Source organism: Rhinoderma darwinii, chromosome 8 (genome assembly GCF_050947455.1).
Source record: "Rhinoderma darwinii isolate aRhiDar2 chromosome 8, aRhiDar2.hap1, whole genome shotgun sequence".
In the NCBI taxonomy this organism is placed as follows: Eukaryota; Metazoa; Chordata; class Amphibia; order Anura; family Rhinodermatidae; genus Rhinoderma; species Rhinoderma darwinii.
Genome location: NC_134694.1, coordinates 108,612,087 through 108,631,117, shown reverse-complemented (window position 1 = coordinate 108,631,117; position 19,031 = coordinate 108,612,087). Strand labels below are relative to the sequence as shown.

At 42.7% G+C, this 19,031-nt stretch overlaps 1 protein-coding gene across 1 annotated transcript; it reads right to left on the bottom strand.

Annotated features, from left to right (window-relative positions):
- Positions 1-71: 71 nt before the first annotated feature.
- On the bottom strand, positions 72-18,731 carry ITPK1 (inositol-tetrakisphosphate 1-kinase). The gene is made up of 10 exons (XM_075836281.1): positions 18,637-18,731; positions 15,537-15,561; positions 14,710-14,832; positions 14,185-14,305; positions 12,481-12,576; positions 7,787-7,827; positions 5,099-5,264; positions 2,553-2,620; positions 420-579; positions 72-295 (listed from the first exon to the last, which is right to left on the bottom strand). The coding sequence occupies exons 1-10, from the start codon at positions 18,729-18,731 to the stop codon at positions 72-74; spliced, it is 1,119 nt and encodes a 372-aa protein (XP_075692396.1).
- Between the last annotated feature and the right edge of the window lie 300 nt (positions 18,732-19,031).

The following is a 19,031-nucleotide window of genomic DNA, read 5'->3' as shown; positions in this document are numbered from 1 at the left end:
TGAAAGGTTGTCCATGTCGATGTTTAATTTACTACAGAAAGGTCCTTTGGTTTGACGGTTAACTCCTTTTGTCACCAATCAGCAGGGAAGGCTGGGGCCCGCATTGTAAAATAAGATGTGCTACTGACTTGTCTTTTACAAGGCTCCGGGAGAGATCTTCGTTCCATCTTGCGATCTTCACATGAGGGGACATCAGAGGAACTTTCCAAAGTAGATGTAGATTCTTTGTTGTTTTTGAGGATTTTGTCCACATGTGAAAGTAAAGCTGGGAAAAATTCAGTAACCCCTTCATATCCTAAAAAAAGAAGCAATTTATGGAATTGGAACCCTTGGGTATATGTAGCACTGATTATATGTATTGGGGATTTCAGAACTTTTCATATATATACATATCTAGGTGGAGTGCAACAACTTTTTACCTGGAAAAGCATTGACATCAATAACTGCGGAACGACCTGACTGTGTGTCTACAATTAAATCCACACCAAAAAGAGACATTCCCAGAGCCTCCTGAAGACCCTGGACCACCTGTCTGACAACATCATCCGATGGAGGTAGGACATCTGGATACAGGGGTGTCTGGAAAGAGAGAAGAACGTCTTTGTCAAGATTGCTCCTTGGCAGTATTTTGGCAAGACTGGTCGTAAAGTAGCAGAAACATTAGAAAAACATACTTTCCAAAACATCTTCTGTACGTTGCTGTTGGCCAAATCCTACTAAAGGAGAAATCTCAAAAAAGGTAAAACCGGGGACAGGGAGAGCTACATTCAATTTGCTCGAATGAGTCTATTAAGGAATCCATTACTAGAGATCCAAAAGATGATAGTTCCTTAGAGGAGGGAGCAACATTTGTCACAATGATCAATCATTTCACAGATACACTAGTTGTACTAAGACTGGCCTTTCGTACGCCAGTCTTAAACTGAAGTCTGCTGGAGTAAGATGAAAAAAATTACTAAGAGGCGTACCCCACTTAAAAAATGTATTCTATCTTGGGCTGTCCGTGCGCAACAAACTGAAATCTAGGCCAGCTAGGGCCCATATAGTAAATCTGACTGGCCCAGCCCTCTCGATAAGCCTCGCCCACTTTTTTAAAAAGTGTCAGGAGCAGTGAAAAACCCCAAAAAAGTTGCAAATTTTTGCGCAAAACAAGCATGCACCAAAATGTGCAACTTATTTTCCACTAGGAAACTGGCAGAATTCTAATAATAAATCTCCCGCTCTGGATCCTTTTACATGTACAGATAAACTGCCTGTAACGAGCACTGATCGATGATCTATAAAGTCGATCGGTGCTCGTTTACTTTCATTTTCATGCAGCAATGATCGTGAGGGGGTTCGCACAAACCCTCGACACACTTTACATTATTAGGTAGTGGACCAAGGCAGGTGCACGAATAGGGTCCCAACCCAATCGTATTTGAAGAAGTATTCGGCACACAAAATGTAGTTTTTAAATTCTTCAGGTTTATTGTATTTGATGCCAGAGGCTTAGTGCGTGCGACGTTTCGGTCAGGAGACCTTCATCAGGCACTTAGTTCCACTGGTTCCTCGTGTATCCAGGTGTTCAGCGCTACTGTCTGTATGGTGGCTAACCGCTTGTTTTGAGCGCCAAAACAAGCGGTTAGCTGCCATACAGACAGTATTGCCGAACACCTGGATACACCAGGAACCAGTGGAACTAAGTGCCTGATGAAGGTCTCCTGACCGAAACGTCGCACGCACTAAGCCTCTGGCATCAAATACAATAAACCTGAAGAATTTAAAAACTACATTTTGTGTGCCGAATACTTCTTCAAACACTTTACATTATTATCGGCAGCACATCCACTGCTTGTACAATGGGATGTGCTCCCGACAAAAGATCATTTTCATGCCCGCATAAAAGATGTAATCAACGACAAATGTTCTAATGTTTGTGGTTTGAATGCTGGGTATGTTTACACCGGCCAATGATCGGGAACAATCGTTCGGGCGATCATCACCCCGCGTAAAAGGTCCTTAATCAGTGTCTGGTGTAGACATATCTATGTCCCATATTATGGAGCCACAGGCTCTCCGTGTGCTGCTGTATGGTGCCTCCGTGCTGCACCTAGTTCTCCCTTACAAGCAATGCTCCTGGAGGAGAATACGGCAATAATAATGTGATAGAGCAAAGTACAATTTTTTTTTTCAAGGACTCCATATGAATTGTGCAAAGATAAACTTTGTGTAGCTCTGTATAATAGGCATATGGAGGTGCAAAGAGGTGTGACCGGAGGCTCCTGGACCCCCAACTATCATATATCATTTAAAGTACTGGCCTTCTCATATGGGGCAAAATGACCTTTTTGGGCACCTTCAGGCTCCAAGGACTTAATGTGACCGTAACCTCTGCACCCCATGTAGCTACACCACTGGAGGTGCAGTATGGGGCCCATAGCAGCATGTATCCATAATATCAACATGTGCAGATATATAGTCTACTGTCTACAGGGGTACCATAAGCCTGTTTGAATGCATTATAAATAACATGGAAATAATTAAGTAAGTGAACCCACTCTTAAACTCACCTGGGATAAGTGTGAACAGGACTCGGCCTTGGAGACCTGGTGGCTATTGAAGAAAATTGTTGTTTGGTCTGTAGGCAAAAAATAGACAAACATTTTGTTACCATACAATTACTGAATGAGTAAGGTCCTATTACAGGGCCCGACGTTCATTGGCCGATCGTTGCCCTCTTTACACACCGGCAATTATCAGGAATGAGCGTGTTGTGAACAATCGTTTGCCCGATAATTGGCTGGTGTAAAATGGCGCTTCCAGTTCCTTAATGTTATCTGTACGTACAGCTGCTGATGAATATATTAGATTAGAAAAATCAATAATTTAGTACTTGGTTTCCATAAACAGTTCACACAATGGTATCCTACAGATACAGAATACACCCAGTGTCTAGTTAGCAGGAAACTGCCTGAGGCTCGGACATTTCCAGGGACAAACCAAGAAAAATAAAATTGGGACAGTGGTGAAAACATTTGGTTACTGGAACCATCCTTAAAGGGGTACTTATAGGGTCAGAATATGATATGAGAAATCCTATAAATAAAACACTCAGTAATCCGGAAAATCCAATAATCTTGCACTTTGGTAGGCCGGAGTGATTAGGATAATCAGATTTGGGGCTCATGCACACAACAATGCCCTGTGCACGGAGCCTGTATGGAACTTTAGTATAAAGTCATACATGACTCCGTGTGTAATACCTCCGTGCATACGTCTAATTAAAGAGACTGTCACTAGTTTATTAATTCCCTATCTCTTAACTAATCTAATAGGCAATATAATGCTGATAACTACAGTGTAATTATTTTTTTCAAAAACGTTTATTACTTGCAAAGTTATCAGCATTTTTCTAAATATGCTAATTTGGCTCTAATAGCCAAATAGGAGGTGACTCTTTCTTTTCACTTTGGACGGTGTCATGTTTTCTGTATGACGCTGTCCATCAGATTCATACAGCTTCTCCCCCTTCCCTGCCCAGCAACACAGTGATCATATAGTATACAGCTTCCATTCCCGACTGTGTTTTCAACTGGTGATACCTCTGCTGCATGCAAAATGAAAAAATGGAATCAAATCTTTCATATGCCACCAGAACCACTGTTCTAGGTGGTTCACAGCCAGACATATGGCTATTTGAAGTGATCCCCCTTCCCTCCAGCCTCAGTCTCTCACACTGTGTGAAGCAGCTTCATGCTGATAGGACAGCGTCAGAGGCTGGGAGGAGCTCCGCCTCAGGAGAATCGCTGGTATTACCTCCCACTTATCTAGTATAGCCTAATTTGCATATTTAGAAAAAAGCTCATAACTTTTAAAATAATGAGCTTTTTGAGACACAATTTTGACTATCATTATCAGTGTGACAGCGCCTATTAGATTAGCGAGGAGAGTCGGCATTACTAAACTAGTGACAGATCCTCCTTAAAGAGGCTCTGTCACCAGATTTTGCAACCCCTATCTGCTATTGCAGCAGATAGGCGCTGCAATGTAGATTACAGTAACGTTTTTATTTTTAAAAAACGAGCATTTTTGGCCAAGTTATGACCATTTTCGTATTTATGCAAATGAGGCTTGCAAAAGTACAACTGGGCGTGTTGAAAAGTAAAAGTACAACTGGGCGTGTATTATGTGCGTACATCGGGGCGTGTTTACTACTTTTACTAGCTGGGCGTTGTGTATAGAAGTGTCATCCACTTCTCTTCACAACGCCCAGCTTCTGGCAGTGCAGATCTGTGACGTCACTCACAGGTCCTGCATCGTGTCGGCACCAGAGGCTACAGATGATTCTGCAGCAGCATCGGCGTTTGCAGGTAAGTCGATGTAGCTACTTACCTGCAAATGCTGATGCTGCTGCAGAATCAACTGTAGCCTCTGGTGCCGATGTGGCCGACACGATGCAGGACCTGTGAGTGACGTCACAGCGTGATCTCTGGAGAACACGCTGTGTCTGCACTGCCAGAAGCTGGGCGTTCTGAAGAGAAGTGGATGATACTTCTCATCAGAGCGCCCAGCTAGTAAAAGTAGTAAACACGCCCCGATGTACGCACATAATACACGCCCAGTTGTACTTTTACTTTTCAACACGCCCAGTTGTACTTTTGCAAGCCTCATTTGCATAAATACGAAAATGGTCATAACTTGGCCAAAAATGCTCGTTTTTTAAAAATAAAAACGTTACTGTAATCTACATTGCAGCGCCGATCTGCTGCAATAGCAGATAGGGGCTGCAAAATCTGGTGACAGAGCCTCTTTAAGCACGCTACGATTTTTTTTCTGTTGGATTTGTACCCAAAAAAAACTTTTTGTCATACAGAGGTGGTTCATGCATCTCTATGACAGCCTTATTATGGCTCTATACAAAACGGAGTCATAATACAGCTGCGTTCATGTGTCCTCGTACCTGCATACTGTATCTTACAGCTATGAAACCAAAGCTCTGGACTAGGAGACATGACCCATATCTGTATACGCTAGCAAATCATTTACATTAAATGTATACATAAAGTATACACATCTGCAATACACAACATAGAGATGAATATTATAGAATACCAACCTGTCTCTCCCAGAGGGAAATTATGTATAGATGGCCTCTTGACTACAAAATATTGTGAACCCACAACAAAAACCTTATAGAGTGCAGCACTGTGGTTAATGAAGCTCTGGAGAAGACAAGGGGGAGTCACATCCTTTAAACCCTGCTCATTAAATATCAAGGACATCTGCAATATAAGAACGTAGAGGTTAAAGGACCTAGCAAAACTGGTATAAAGATCTGTCAGCTCTCCCGACATGTCTATTCTAGTACATACTTATATTCCCCATAAAATAGCAATTCTGGAGCACTTTGTGTCCCTCTGTTATTCCTCCTGGAAATACATAAATGCATTGATGACAGGTCGTTACCATTCCCTTTGTTAATAGGGTGTGTCCTTACTCAGTCTGACACTATCAGCAATGATTGGACAGTGTCAGAGCATGCAGGGACACACCCCATCGACAAGTTGGAATGATAAGGCCAAGTTGAATTGATTCAAACATTTCCAGGAGGAATACCAGAGGAATGGCACAATCCAGAGTTCTAAGAAAAGAAGTGCGTTGTTTTTTTTTTTATGGGGAATACAAGTATTTACTAAAAGCAGACATGACTGGAGGCCTAATACATTCGTTTTAATTTGGCAGCTTGAGCCTAATGATCTGTTCACATCTGTGTTCGTTTTGTTATCCTGCTCTGTAATAGGAGTGCCAGATCGGTCGCACGACGAGCACCAACGGAGCCTGACAGGTTCCGTCACGCTGCCCGTCAATTTAGCAGAAAAAACAGTGCTGCGCTATTTGTTCTGCAAATGTGACCGAATCTGCGACAGAGCCTCGAACGCTCATGTGAACAGAGCCTAATAAGAGCGCTCTTTACTGATTCTTGTATATGTATTTTCATAACACAACATAAATCATTAATACTTTACATATAATATATAATTCCTTATCCACCCACTTCTCCGAGTAGACGTGTCCGGTGTCATATTTCTATCTTGTAATTGTTTTATTGTCTTTACAGAATTACACTTGCAACTGCTATCTCATAAAAAGTAATCCAAGTATAGACAACACCCACCTACAATAACCGGCAAAAATTATCTCAATTTATTTTGAAAACTGCTTAAAAGGATTGTTTGGTTTTCCAAAACTCAAAATCAAATATCCTTAAGGCGGGATTCACACGACCGGGTCGCGTCCGAGCCCGAGTGCCGGCCGGTAAAATCGGCCATTCTGCCCGGCCGGTTTGCATAAAGTTATGCATCCGTGCCGGGCCGGGCAGATCCGGACAGTGACATCAGCGGCAACTCCTGAAGGGGAATCCCCATGTGTTCGGGGATTCCGCTTCAGGAGTTTCCCCTGATGTCACTGCCCAGATATGGACAGAGACATCAAGCGCTCTGTCCAGGAGCGGAATCCCCGAACACACGGGGATTCCGCTCCTTCAAGGAGCTAAAGTGCGGCTAGCACATAGCAGAGCGGGGAGATACCTCCCCGCTCTGCTATAGTGGCATCGCTACAGTAGTAGCAGCAGCAGCTGCTGCTGCAGCTGCTAGCGGCGCCATCAAAGGTGTCGCCGGGCCAGGGCGCTTTTAAAACAAGCAGGGGAAGGGAGCCAGCGCAGCGCTCCCTTCCACCTGCTGTACACCCCGGCCCTGCCACACAGTGTACAGCGATGCCATTCGTCAGAATGGCATCAACTCCTCCTCCTCACATGCACTCTGCGCTGTGAGGAGGAGGAGATAGAGCGCAAGAGCCGGAAAACCCGGCCGTCACTCGGGACACATCACGGTGATGGCCGGGTATTACCCGGCCCCATAGACTTCTATGGGAGCCGGGCGGCCGGGTACCCGGGCGAAAATAGAGCATGTCCTATTTTTTGACGGGCGGTTTTCCCGGCCGTCAAAAAATCGGTCGTGTGAATAGCCCCATTAGGGGTCTATTATTCCTAATGCAGCCGGGTGCCGGCCGATTTATGAACGGCCGGCACCCGGCCGGGAAACCCTGCCGTGTGAATGAGGCCTTAGGGTAATTCTGAATGAATAGTGGGGAGGGGGTTCCCTATTAAGGAGTCCTATCTATTAGCCAGAGCAGCTACAAAGATAATCACTTGCTATGGAGGACCCATCACATCCATGCATAACATGGATGGCCCATTGATTTCAACGGTGTAATACTCTTTTTCCCCTGTGGTGGTGCTGCAGGAAAATTGAACACTTCCTCTCACAGGCTAAAGCTGATCACTGAAGTTTCCTGGGGTAGAAAACCCTGTGATCAGCAGGACACACTCCTATCAACTTATTGTCAGGGGACACATCTATCAAACAGGCAGACAACGCACAATCTGCTCCATATGTCAGATTTACAACCCACAGAAAACCTACAGTACTACCAATCCACGCTTTCTCAGTGTATATATGCGGATACCTATTGTGAGATCTGCGTTTGGAAATGACCCATCAATGTGTATTTCGACTAGTGGCTTTCCAACCCATAGATGGACCCATGGGTCAGAGGCGTAGATGGAATTGTCAGTGGGTTCAAGCAGCTCCGATCCTATGGTCAACTATGGTCATCAAAATGGCCTTTGTGAGATCCTCCTAAATATCATAGTTTTACCCCAGCAGAGCATTTAATTTCTATTTACCAAATTGTATTTTATAGTTAGAGTCGTATAGTTTTAGGACAAACACATAATAATACCGACCTCATGTGAGCGCGGTCCGTGGGCCACCTGAGTTTTGCAAACTGCAAGAAAAGGAATATTATATCATTTTCTTTTCATCTTGTCTTTTTTATTTTTTTAACAAAACGTAATCTCTTAATCTTCGATCTCGGGGATCACAATCATTATAGAAAGTAAATTGGACGGGCCACAAAATAGTAAATTTATATAAAAGAAATGAAGTTGGAAGTGCTTGTAATCTTCCGCATACACAGACCAATTCTCCCACAATCTTCACATTGTAAGATGCTAATAGGTTTACACTAATGAAGTCATACTAATGAAAACGACATGTTGGAAAATTTCCATATTTGATGTTTTATGGTCACACTTGACCCCCCTCCCCTCCTTCCTCAATTATAGGACTGGACTAAACCCCTTCGCTCTGCAGCCATTTTTATTTTTTTAAAATTTTTGCTTTTTCTTCCCCGCCTTCCAAAAGCCATAACTTATTTTATTGTTGTGTCGATATAGCCGTGTGAGGGCTTGTTTTTTGTGGGACGAGTTGTACTTTTTAACGGCACCATCTATTGTACCATATAATGTACTAGGAGACTGGAAAAAAATTATTTATGAAGTGGTATGGAAAAAAAAAAAGGGCGATTCCTCCATAGTTTTTTTGGGTTTAGTTTTTATGGCGTTCACCACGCGGTAAAAAGGTCATGTTAACTTTATTCTGCGGGTCAAAACAATTACAAAGATGGCAAATTTATATCATTTTTATTATGTTTTTACAAGGGAAAAATGAATTGTTAAAAATAAAATTAGTTTTGTGTCCTCATATCCTGAGAGACATAACTTTTTTGGGATTGTGCGGTTTGAGGGCTTGTTTTTTTGCGGGGTGAACGGTTTCTATTAGTACCATTTTGGGCTACATACGATGTTTTGATCACTTTTTATTCCATTTTTTGTCGGATATGAGGTGATGGAAAAAAAACTGCATTTCTGGTGTTTTAATTTTTCTTTTACTGCGTTCACCGTGCCCGTAAAATAATGTTATATTGCAATAGTGCGGACTTTTAAGGATGTTGTGATACCAGTTGTATTAATTTTTTTATTTTTTTTTTTACTTTTAACATAACTTTAGGGGGGAAATGGGAACCATTGGCAACCCGTGATCGCATTGTGGGGGGGGGGGGTGTGATGGGACATTGGAGGGGGCTACCTTCCTCTTGCTATTGACCGTGGCACCTAAGGGGTTAAACGAGCAGGATCCCGCTCAATGCAGGGAAGTTTTGGTGTAACATACTGCCGACACATGCAAGTTATGGAGCCAATGAGCCCACTCCATGCTTTACCGGAGGGAAGGGGTTGAAGGTGTTGTCTGGTTTACAAAACCAATTCTTAAATAGTCCTGTTCAAGATTCCCATCTAATAGTCAGAATAAAGAGCGTCTCTTGTTTTGGTGTACCTGGCACCTCTATGCATTACACGGACAGCCCATTGATTTCAATTTGAACTGTGTAATACTTTGTTTCCCCTGTGGAGGCGCTGCAGAGGAATTGAACGCTAGCTGCCAGGTTCCTCCACAGATCCCAGCTGATCATTATGGAACGCACTGCAATCTACTAATAGATAGGGGACTCCTTTAAAAAAAAAGGGATTGTCCGAAGTGGTCAAACCAGACCATGTACAGCCAGCATGACCGTTCTTACCAACATTATATCAATTGCTTAATTTTAAAACAAGCCACCCTTGGTATGAAAGCTGCGCGCCAGATCATATATTTTCTCTGTTCATGCTAAGGGTAAATCTCATTATAATCTGTGCTGTGCTACACATTAATATATCTGTGCTAGGAACTTTTCTCATAGACGTCCTCCCACAGTCCAGGTTAATTAGTATTTCATTAAAAGGACTTTACTGTTCCTAGGGTAAAGGAATTATCATGATTCATTCACCAGGGCAGGGCCTGGCACTGCAATGCTGTGGTTTATTTTATATGCGAGGCAGGACGGGCGGACACACCATATGTGCAACCTGTGCAGGCGCCCAGTAGGTAAGAGGCCCACTGTCAACCTAAAAGAAGCTTTCCAATGTCAATAAGATGTAAAGGACTGAACTAATACATTTCATTAATCACAATTTCTTGTTAGACAGTATCTCCCCCTCTTATATCACAGTATCCCACCTCCCATAGCACAGTATCCCCCCTCTTATATCATAATATCACCCCCTCTTATATCACAGTATCCCCCCTCTTATATCATAATATCTCCCCCTCTTATATCACAGTATCCCCCCTCTTATATCATAATATCACCCCCTCTTATACCACAGTATCCCCCCTCCTATAGCACAGTCTCATCCCTCTTATACCACAGTATCTCCCCTCCCATAGCACAGTATCACCCCTCTTATACCACAGCATCCCCCCTTATACCAGTATCACCCCTCTTATATCACAATATCACCCCCTCTTATACCACAGTATCTGCCCCTTATACCAGTGTCACCCCTCTTATATCACAATATCACCCCCTCTTATACCACAGTATCTCCCCTCCCATAGCACAGTATCACCCCTCTTATACCACAGCATCCCACCCCTTATACCAGTGTCACCCCTCTTATACCACAGCATCCCCCCTTATACCAGTATCACCCCTCTTATATCACAATATCACCCCCTCTTATACCACAGTATCTGCACCTTATACCAGTGTCACCCCTCTTATATCACAATATCACCCCCCCCCTTATACCACAGTATCTCCCCTCCTATAGCACAGTATCATCCCTCTTATAGCACAGTATCCCCCCCTTATAGCACATTATCCCCCCTCTTATAGCACATTATCCCCCCTCTTATAGCACAGTATCCCCCCCTCTTACACCATAGTACCTCCCACACTTATAGCACAGTATCACCCCTCTTATAGCACAGTATCACCCCTCTTATACTACAGCATCCCCCGCTTATACCACAGCATCTCCCCTCTTATACCACAGTATACCCCCCCTTATACCAGTGTAACCCCTCATACCAGTGTTACCCCTCTTATACCACAGTATCAACCCTCTAATAGCACAGTATCATCCCTCTTATACCACAGCATCCCCCCCTTATACCACAGCATCTCCCCTCTTATACCACAGTACCCCCCCTTATCCCAGTGTCACCCCTCTTATACCACAGTATCCCCCCTCTTATACCACAGTATACACCCCTTATACCACAGTATCCTCCATCTTTACCACAGTATCCCCCCTCTTATACAGTGTATACCCCCTCTTATAGCACAGTATCCCCCCTCTTATAGCACAGTATCCCCCCTCTTATAGCACAGTATCCACCCCTCTTATAGCACAGTATCCCCCCTCTTATAGCACAGTATCCCCCCTCTTATAGCACAGTATCTCCCTCTTATAGCACAGTATCCCCCTCTTATAGCAGTGTCACCCCTCTTATAACACAGTATCCCCCCTCTTATAACACAGTATCCCCCCTCTTATAGCACAGTATCTCCCTCTTATAGCACAGTATCCCCCTTTTATAGAAGTGTCACCCCTCTTATAACACAGTATCCACCCTCTTATACCACAGTGTCACCCCTCTTATACCACAGTGTCACCCCTCTTATACCACAGTGTCACCCCTGTATTGTGATGACTGTTATTATGTTGCTATCAGGTGTATATTGTTCTCTGTGACACATGTACCAGCCTGGCTGTAACGTCTCCATGGATTCTGTATACAAATATGAACAACTGTACAACTTGTACACATGAAAAACCAAAACACCAAACTAAGAGCAGAGAGATGAGCAAATCTCAATAATAATAGTAATAGACTGTCGATGACGGCAGCAGTAGGTGCTCACACTTCACTCCGCTGGACACAGGGACACACCTGAAGAACTTTGCACCCTCAGTCTGAATGACACAAATCTAGGCTCAAATTTCCACCCCTTAGCAGAGATAATGAGTAATTCAACCAGGGAGGAGGCCCCAGGACAGCAAATACTGCCAGTCTCACCCAGTGGAACCATCCATGGACAGATGGGTAGACGGTGTTGCGGGGTTGTCACGCTGTTTGTTTTATTATCTAATGTGACCTTCCCTTAATAAATAGTTAACTCTTCCCTGTCTCTTTTATGATGAACTTTCTGAACTTATTTTTGTAGCGGTGCTGTTAGGGTATGTTCACACCGGGGAATTTTGCAGCTGAATCCACTGCGAATTCTGCCGCAAATTTCCACCACTCATTAATTTCCATGGGAGTTGGATGCTACTGCTCGATCTTCGGTCGGATCCCACCCGAAACTCCCATTGATGCCAATGGGAGAGAGGATTCTTCCTGGCACCGGAAGGAGTAGTTCCACAGCGGATTTTGCGGCGGAACCCGCCACGTAAAATACGTTGTGTGTACTAGCCCTTATGGTCTCAGAACCAATATTTGGAAGAAAATAGCAACACTCTTATTACATAAAGCAAGAGAGAAATGCAATACTCTTCTTCGGGGTCAAGTTTATGCCATGTTCCCCACCGACATCCTGGTGGAGAAAAAACCTCCCACCCTTCACATCTCTTGTAGGAAAGAGGTCAAGATATAGGGGGTGCAGAGGTAGCAATTTCACCTGGTGCCAGAGGAAGCCCAAAGGCCATCACTATCATAAATGGCACATACGTACATGCACAAGACTACGCCCTGTTTAATGAATAGGAATCCTTACTGATAGGGAAGGTAAGATGGTCTCTAACCAAAGCCACCACATCACTGCGTTTGGACATTAGCTCCACACATGGAGGGGAGAACACAGCGCTGACCCCTGCAGAAAATAGGAAACAACATTGAAACCAGTTAATGATTAATAGGAATCACACTGACCATATTTGCATGGTTGCCCAGATATACCAACCCTTAATACTGGATTATATAAAAGGGCAACTGGCCAAACACAATGGCACCTTGTCTTCTAAAAACGACTTAGGTGGATTTAAGGAAAGCTGTTTGATGTTGAGCTTATTCTTCTGATCCTTAGATCAAGATGTCGTACATCAAATAGCAAAATGAAATGCAGATAACTCCTTTTCTTTAGGAATTTCTCCTAATTTAGAGAAACTATAACACATGTAGAGGAACTGATTAAACCACAATCTCCTAAAATGCTTGGCCACCACACCAACCAAAAAGAGAAACAGGGTCATCGCACCTGCAATGTGTCATTAAGGCTATGTTCACACGCAAACTCAAAAACGTCTTTAGATACGGAGCTGTTTTCAAGGGAAAACAGCTCCTGATTTTCAGAAGTTTTTTTCGCTGCGTTTTTGGAGCTTTTTTCAATAGAGTCTATGAAAAACGGCCCCAAAAACGGCCCAAGGAGTGACCTGCACTTCTTTTTCGCGGCGGGTTTTCAAAACGGCCGCATAAAAAAACGGCCCATTGGAACAGAACGTCGTTTTTCCCATTGAAATCAATGGGGAGATGTTTGGAGGCGTTCTGCTTCCGACTTTTCGGGCGTTTACACCCCGAAAAACGGCTGAAAATAGGCCGTGTGAACATACCCTTATAGCACTTGTGTCGTCCACTGTGGCAGAGGGGCTTTGGGCCCCCTCAGCATCCAGGGCCCAGTGTGGCTGCTGCCTCTGCACCCTGTATAGCTACACACCTAATAGCAGGCATCCTGTTAGAAGGCTATTGACTGCAGCAATTGTAGTCAGATGAGGAAGGGAAACGGACGTGTTGTTGAATTCGACAAGCAGTCCCCTAAGGTCGAGTTCACACATAGCGGCCACGGTGATGCGGTTTTACGGCAACCTGGCTTTTCTTGGCCTCCGGACTGGAGTAGCTAGGCTGCGTTCACACATAGCAGCTGCAGCAATTGAACCACAACTCGGCATGGTTTTCAAATTGATTGTTAATGGCTGCACTGTTTGTTTACCTGCGAAACCGTGTGACCATTAACAATCAATTTGAAGAACGCACCGCTATGCGGTACAATTGCTGTGGCCGCTACGTGTAAATTCAGCCTAACTACTCTAGTACGGAGCCAAGAAGAACATTGCGGGTAACTCAAATAAATTGGTGAACTGTTACTAAAGGCAGAAGCTATAAATGTGACCAAAAGTTGGACCTACGTGGGGTAGAATATAAGAAGTGTTTCTGGTGACCAGAAGAAGCACTCAATAGTCCACATTGGAATTCTATGAAATTCGAAGAATGGTATTTACTGCTCAAGAAGTCCAAGGATGGACAGATGACCATATTTTTATTGTTGGCCAGAGACAAACTATTTATGGCCGCCATGCGTACCCACAAGTAACCCAGGATCTACAAACGTTTCCCAAAACGTCCACAAAAAAACCCATATAAACAGCAATATGAGCTATTTCCATAACATGGACAACCTACTAAGTCTTCGTGATTTGCCTCTGACCTTTCCGTTGGGTCTCCTCCAGGCTTCGAAGAAGGTGATATGACTGGAATCGGTCAAGAAGCGTGTGCAGAGCAGGTAGAGGGTCCAGAAGAATGGTAAAGGGATGAGTGTCAAGATAGACCTGTGAAAAAGCAAAAATAAAAATGCTGCTTACTCATTATGAACACCAAGACAAAGTAACCTCCACTATTAGTTACTGGATGTAGATAAGACTACTGGACAAACTGGCTGCCATCTCTGTAAGCACGTGACACTCACTTTAAAGGCGTCCGTATGTTTAAATTCAATATTTACACATTTTCCAGGAAATTTACACCTTTCGAATCTATATCTTTAAAAAAAAAAAAAAAGGTGTGTGCCATTGTACGGCCAAGTTTACACCGTTCTTTAGGTATTTTTATACACCCTTTATTGATACAACACAGTCCCGAATGTAATTCAGTCATATTTTTAGTTTCCCCATTCTTCCTAGGCAGTATAGTCTGTGTATAACATAAATTAATTCTCCATTATTCTTGGTATTACCTGAAGCCTCTGGACAAGGTGATGGGACGTCAGGTCCTGACCCGCTTCAACCAAAAGATCTGACAACTTGTGGATAATGAGGTCAAATGGCCCTTGGCTATTGAGACATTTGGTGAGGTCAACCTGAAAATGACACAACATGAAATGACCCTTAAAAAAAGTTCTAGAAAATAATATAGGGCAAGAAAGGACAATAATTTAGATGATATACATTTGACTTTGGTTAAGCAACCTGGAAATGGTTGACCTAGTTAGAAGAACATTTTAATTTATATCGCTAAGGAACAATCTGTCAAAAGTTGAATTTGTTTTAGTTATTGACGAAAAGTATTTGAGATAAAGACCCTCTATATGGAAAAAATGTTGAGCCAAAAGGTTTTGTGTGGCTAAAGGCTCCAACTATGTATATCCATCCATGGACAAGCTCAAAATCAGCTCCGTAATGGCACCGGTTTTTCAAAGTCATTGTATAGAAATCATCTAAGGATAGAGAAAAATATATACTATAATATAACGCAATATGATAATACAATTCCATGTACCAAGACATTATCTTCTCAATGTCCCAGGCCTCAGGCTTTCACCAACGGTAAATGAGTAGAAGTTGGTTATTAATAGAACGAGGCATCTTACCACCTCTCATTTACCGTATGTGTCATTGTTGAGGATGGTATGTCAGCTATGTATTAGACAATAACTCTTGTAAATAAGTCTCTTCCTCTATGTAAGAGGAAATCACCAGAGGAAGGGCATGGACTTCACAATCAAGGCTTAGATGTTATACGGTCATATCATAATAGGAAGAGGTAATCCCTAAGAGATCTTACCTCTGTTACATCGTATCCATGTTTCCTAGAATATAGACACAAAACAAGGTTGAGTGCCAAGACTACATACATAGACTACAGAACAATCAATCTAATCATGATAACAATAGAGAGTAATGCAGTTATGGATTTATAGACCAAGTATAATATCAGAATGCTCGGGACATCACAGCCCAAAATGGACCAGATGATGTTTCTTTCTAATTATTAGGACCACTAGTAGACATGACCATGAAGAAGACTTCTGCCATTAGCAACTTTTGGTCTGCACATATGGTCTCTACTCAACCAGATGTCAGTGATGTCAAGCAGGTGTTGAACATCCAAGGAAACCAGACACCTAGAGGTCATCATATTTGGTAAAATTGTCAGGTTTACAAGGAGATGCAAAACCTTTAGCTGCACCCATCAAGCCGGTGAGACCGCACAGATATTTTGTTTGAAGTTCGAGTCACGTGAGGTTCTGTCAACTCAAGAATTCTCTATGTTGTAGAAAACCTAAGCATGAAGAATTGATAAAATACTTTGCAGTGTAAATGGTATTTACCATTTAAGACTTTTTCTTGGATAGGAGTAGTTGTATATGGTCTATAAGTGGATCTCCCCCACTGCTATCCTGTGTTCATAGGTAAACACCTATCTCTATGCATATGCCGATCAAGATACATGCAACTTTGCTCACACATTCTCACCTCATAAATTGGGTGAGTTGGTTAGAGATGATATAGAGCAAGTATAGGCAGTGTCGGCAGTGTCCCTTGAGCTCACCAGAAGAGTTGATCCGGAGGTCCACCCTCCATCAATAATTTTTGTTGTTATTTTACACACTGGAATTATCATCACTTAGGTCTTATAGGTTATTTGTGACTCATCCCATAAGAAACAGTTCCTAGTGACAAGTGATTGACTTCAAAGTCAGCTCACATTGGGGATTATTTTGGCCCATTATTATGTCAGAGTCAGGGCCCATGTGGAGAGCTCCTGGTACCCTGGTGGGCCAATCAAACACTGAGCATAGGTAATGCTCCAATTTTGATATAAACTAAATTCATACTTAGAGATCAATTCTCATGGACCATGGTGTAGGGGGTGCCAGTGTTTGTCTTCATGAATCACAGCCATACAGGCTGCTTTGAGGTTAGGCAATTGACATAGAGATGAATGTCCACATCTAATCCTTAGAGCAGCCTATACAAATGGTCCCCTTGAATCCAAACACTGGTTCGCTGTCAGATGCGGTCCCTGAGATATTTTTTTATGGATACATCTTCCTGTTCTAGACCATTTAGTCCAAAGCAAAATTTAAGGCCCCATGCACACGACCATATTTTTCATCAGTAATTACGGACAGTAATTAAGGACCCATTCATTTCTATTGGCCACGGACACCTTTCAGTATTTTTACTGATGGGTGTCCGCGCTTAAAAAATGATCGAACCTGTCCTATTCTTGTCAGTAATTATGGCAAGAACTCTCCCATAGAAGTCTATGGGAGCTTCCGTAAATACAGACGGCTACTGATGTGCATCCATAAACCGTCCGTATTTACGGAAGCATTGCTAGGCAACATGTTGCCATCAGTTACAACCTCCCTCTTTTTGTACGGATCCGTATATATACGGATGGAATACGGATGCAATACGGACCGTATTTATGGACACCCTTCCGTATATACTGATGAAATACGGATGCCTACTGATCCGTATTTACTGACAGTATTTCGGGATAGATGAAAATACTGTCGTGTACATGGGGCCTCAGTCTTATTTGTGATGGCCCCTTACACACATTATTTAAGGTAGTGGTGGATGATAAATCTATTAGGAGTGATTAAGTTGGTGGTGGGTAATTAGCTCTTGGCATTGGCAGTGGCTAAGGTGACTGAGTTTGGTATAGATTGGCAGGTGTTTTATTAAGCACTTCTGTATATTCGTGGGTTGTCATACAATCCTGTGTGTCCTATACAGGAAAACAGTCCTACAAATTATGGGTTGCTTTTATTTTTTTTAAAAAGCCGTTAATGCCAATGGTGCTGCCGAAATATCACAGACTTCACTTATGGTGTATAACCAGTGAACACCATCCTTCTATTTTCTATGATAAAAGTGAAAATCAGGTTCATTACATAAAGATTTTCAGTATTTACGACATCTCTCTCAGTCATAATAAACTCTTCCACCCATCAGGCGCATTCATTATCCCCAACACATGATCCTCAAGAGATTCTTTTAAAGGATCTTCTTATTGGATAAGGATCAAGCTCTTAATCCTCACATAATTCACCTTCTTATGGAGGTTAAGCTAGCCCTAAAGGGCCTTTTTTTTTTGGCGTAAAATTTCCCCTAATTGTATATATTCATTTATTTTCCATCCTAATATAATGGAATATATATTAACAGATGATTTTTTTTATATTTAAAGGGATTGTCCACTTTGAAAATACCATTTATGTTAGCAGAGTCCTCTGATAACATGCTGATCACAGGGTTTCCTGAAACTGGAACCCCCAGTGATCAGATGTAATCTGTAGGGGCAGCTGTTCAATTTCCCTGCAGCGCCATCAGAGGCGAATTTAAGCATTACATATTTATCACTGAAATCAATGGACTGTGAGTCCTCCAGAGAGAAAGAGAGAGAGACACTCTTAATAGACGCTCTCCGCTCTGGCTAATAGATGAAGGTCCTAAATGGGGGACCCCCTCTAATCCACACAGAATTCTCTAATAGAGTATCTAAAAGTTGGTCTTCTAAACCAGACAACCCTCTTTAAGATTACAAAGCCCAAACCTCTAGCACACATACACACAAGCATATACTATATCCATCTAATATAATTAATTCATGGCTAAATACAATTTTACAATTCAGATAGCTTATACATGCTGTATATAACAAAAAACCCACCTACATATGTGTAATAGACTAAAGCGGGATGTACTGTGCGCGACGTAGACATGCATATTGAAGCACATACCATAATACCGTACACAGGTAATACAATTTTTCAGATCACTGCATTAGTTGCACATAGTCTATGAGCCCAGCAGCACACCTGTACATATACAAGTAGGTAGTGTAATATACATGAAATAAGACTGACCTGCAAAGTTCCTCAAATATATGAAAATTAAGTTTTCTTTTCTTGTTCTCGTTCAGACATACTCCAATTCTCTTCCTGGTGTGCAGGGAAGGCATGATCACCGCACCTGCTATCAGTCCCTACACTGTAAACCAGCTCGCCCAGGTAACACCAGTCTGCTCCAGTCACCTTTGACCTCCCAGTTGCTTTCTGCCTGCTCGAGTAGGATAGGTTCCCCAGTGGCGATGACTAAGGGTAGAGCTGACTAGAGTACACAAGGTTTAGGGCGGGCATCTATCAGCTGATTGCCATAAATATTGATTAGGTCACAGTTACCAGGGCCGTGGTATATGACACTCCTTATAATTGAGGAACGACAGAAAAGACTGAGCTACGGGATCAGGGACAGAGTTGGG

Bases quoted from the DNA above. Each gene is read 5' to 3' on its own strand.
- ITPK1 (XM_075836281.1), bottom strand. From the start codon at position 18,731: ATGCCTTCCCTGCACACCAGGAAGAGAATTGGAGTATGTCTGAACGAG. The intron at 12,577-14,184 runs GTCAGAGGCAAA...TATTTTCTGCAG, and splicing joins GGAGGAGACCCAACGGAAAG to GGGTCAGCGCTGTGTTCTCC. The intron at 5,265-7,786 runs GTCGGTATTATT...CTTATATTGCAG, and splicing joins ACGGACCGCGCTCACATGAG to ATGTCCTTGATATTTAATGA.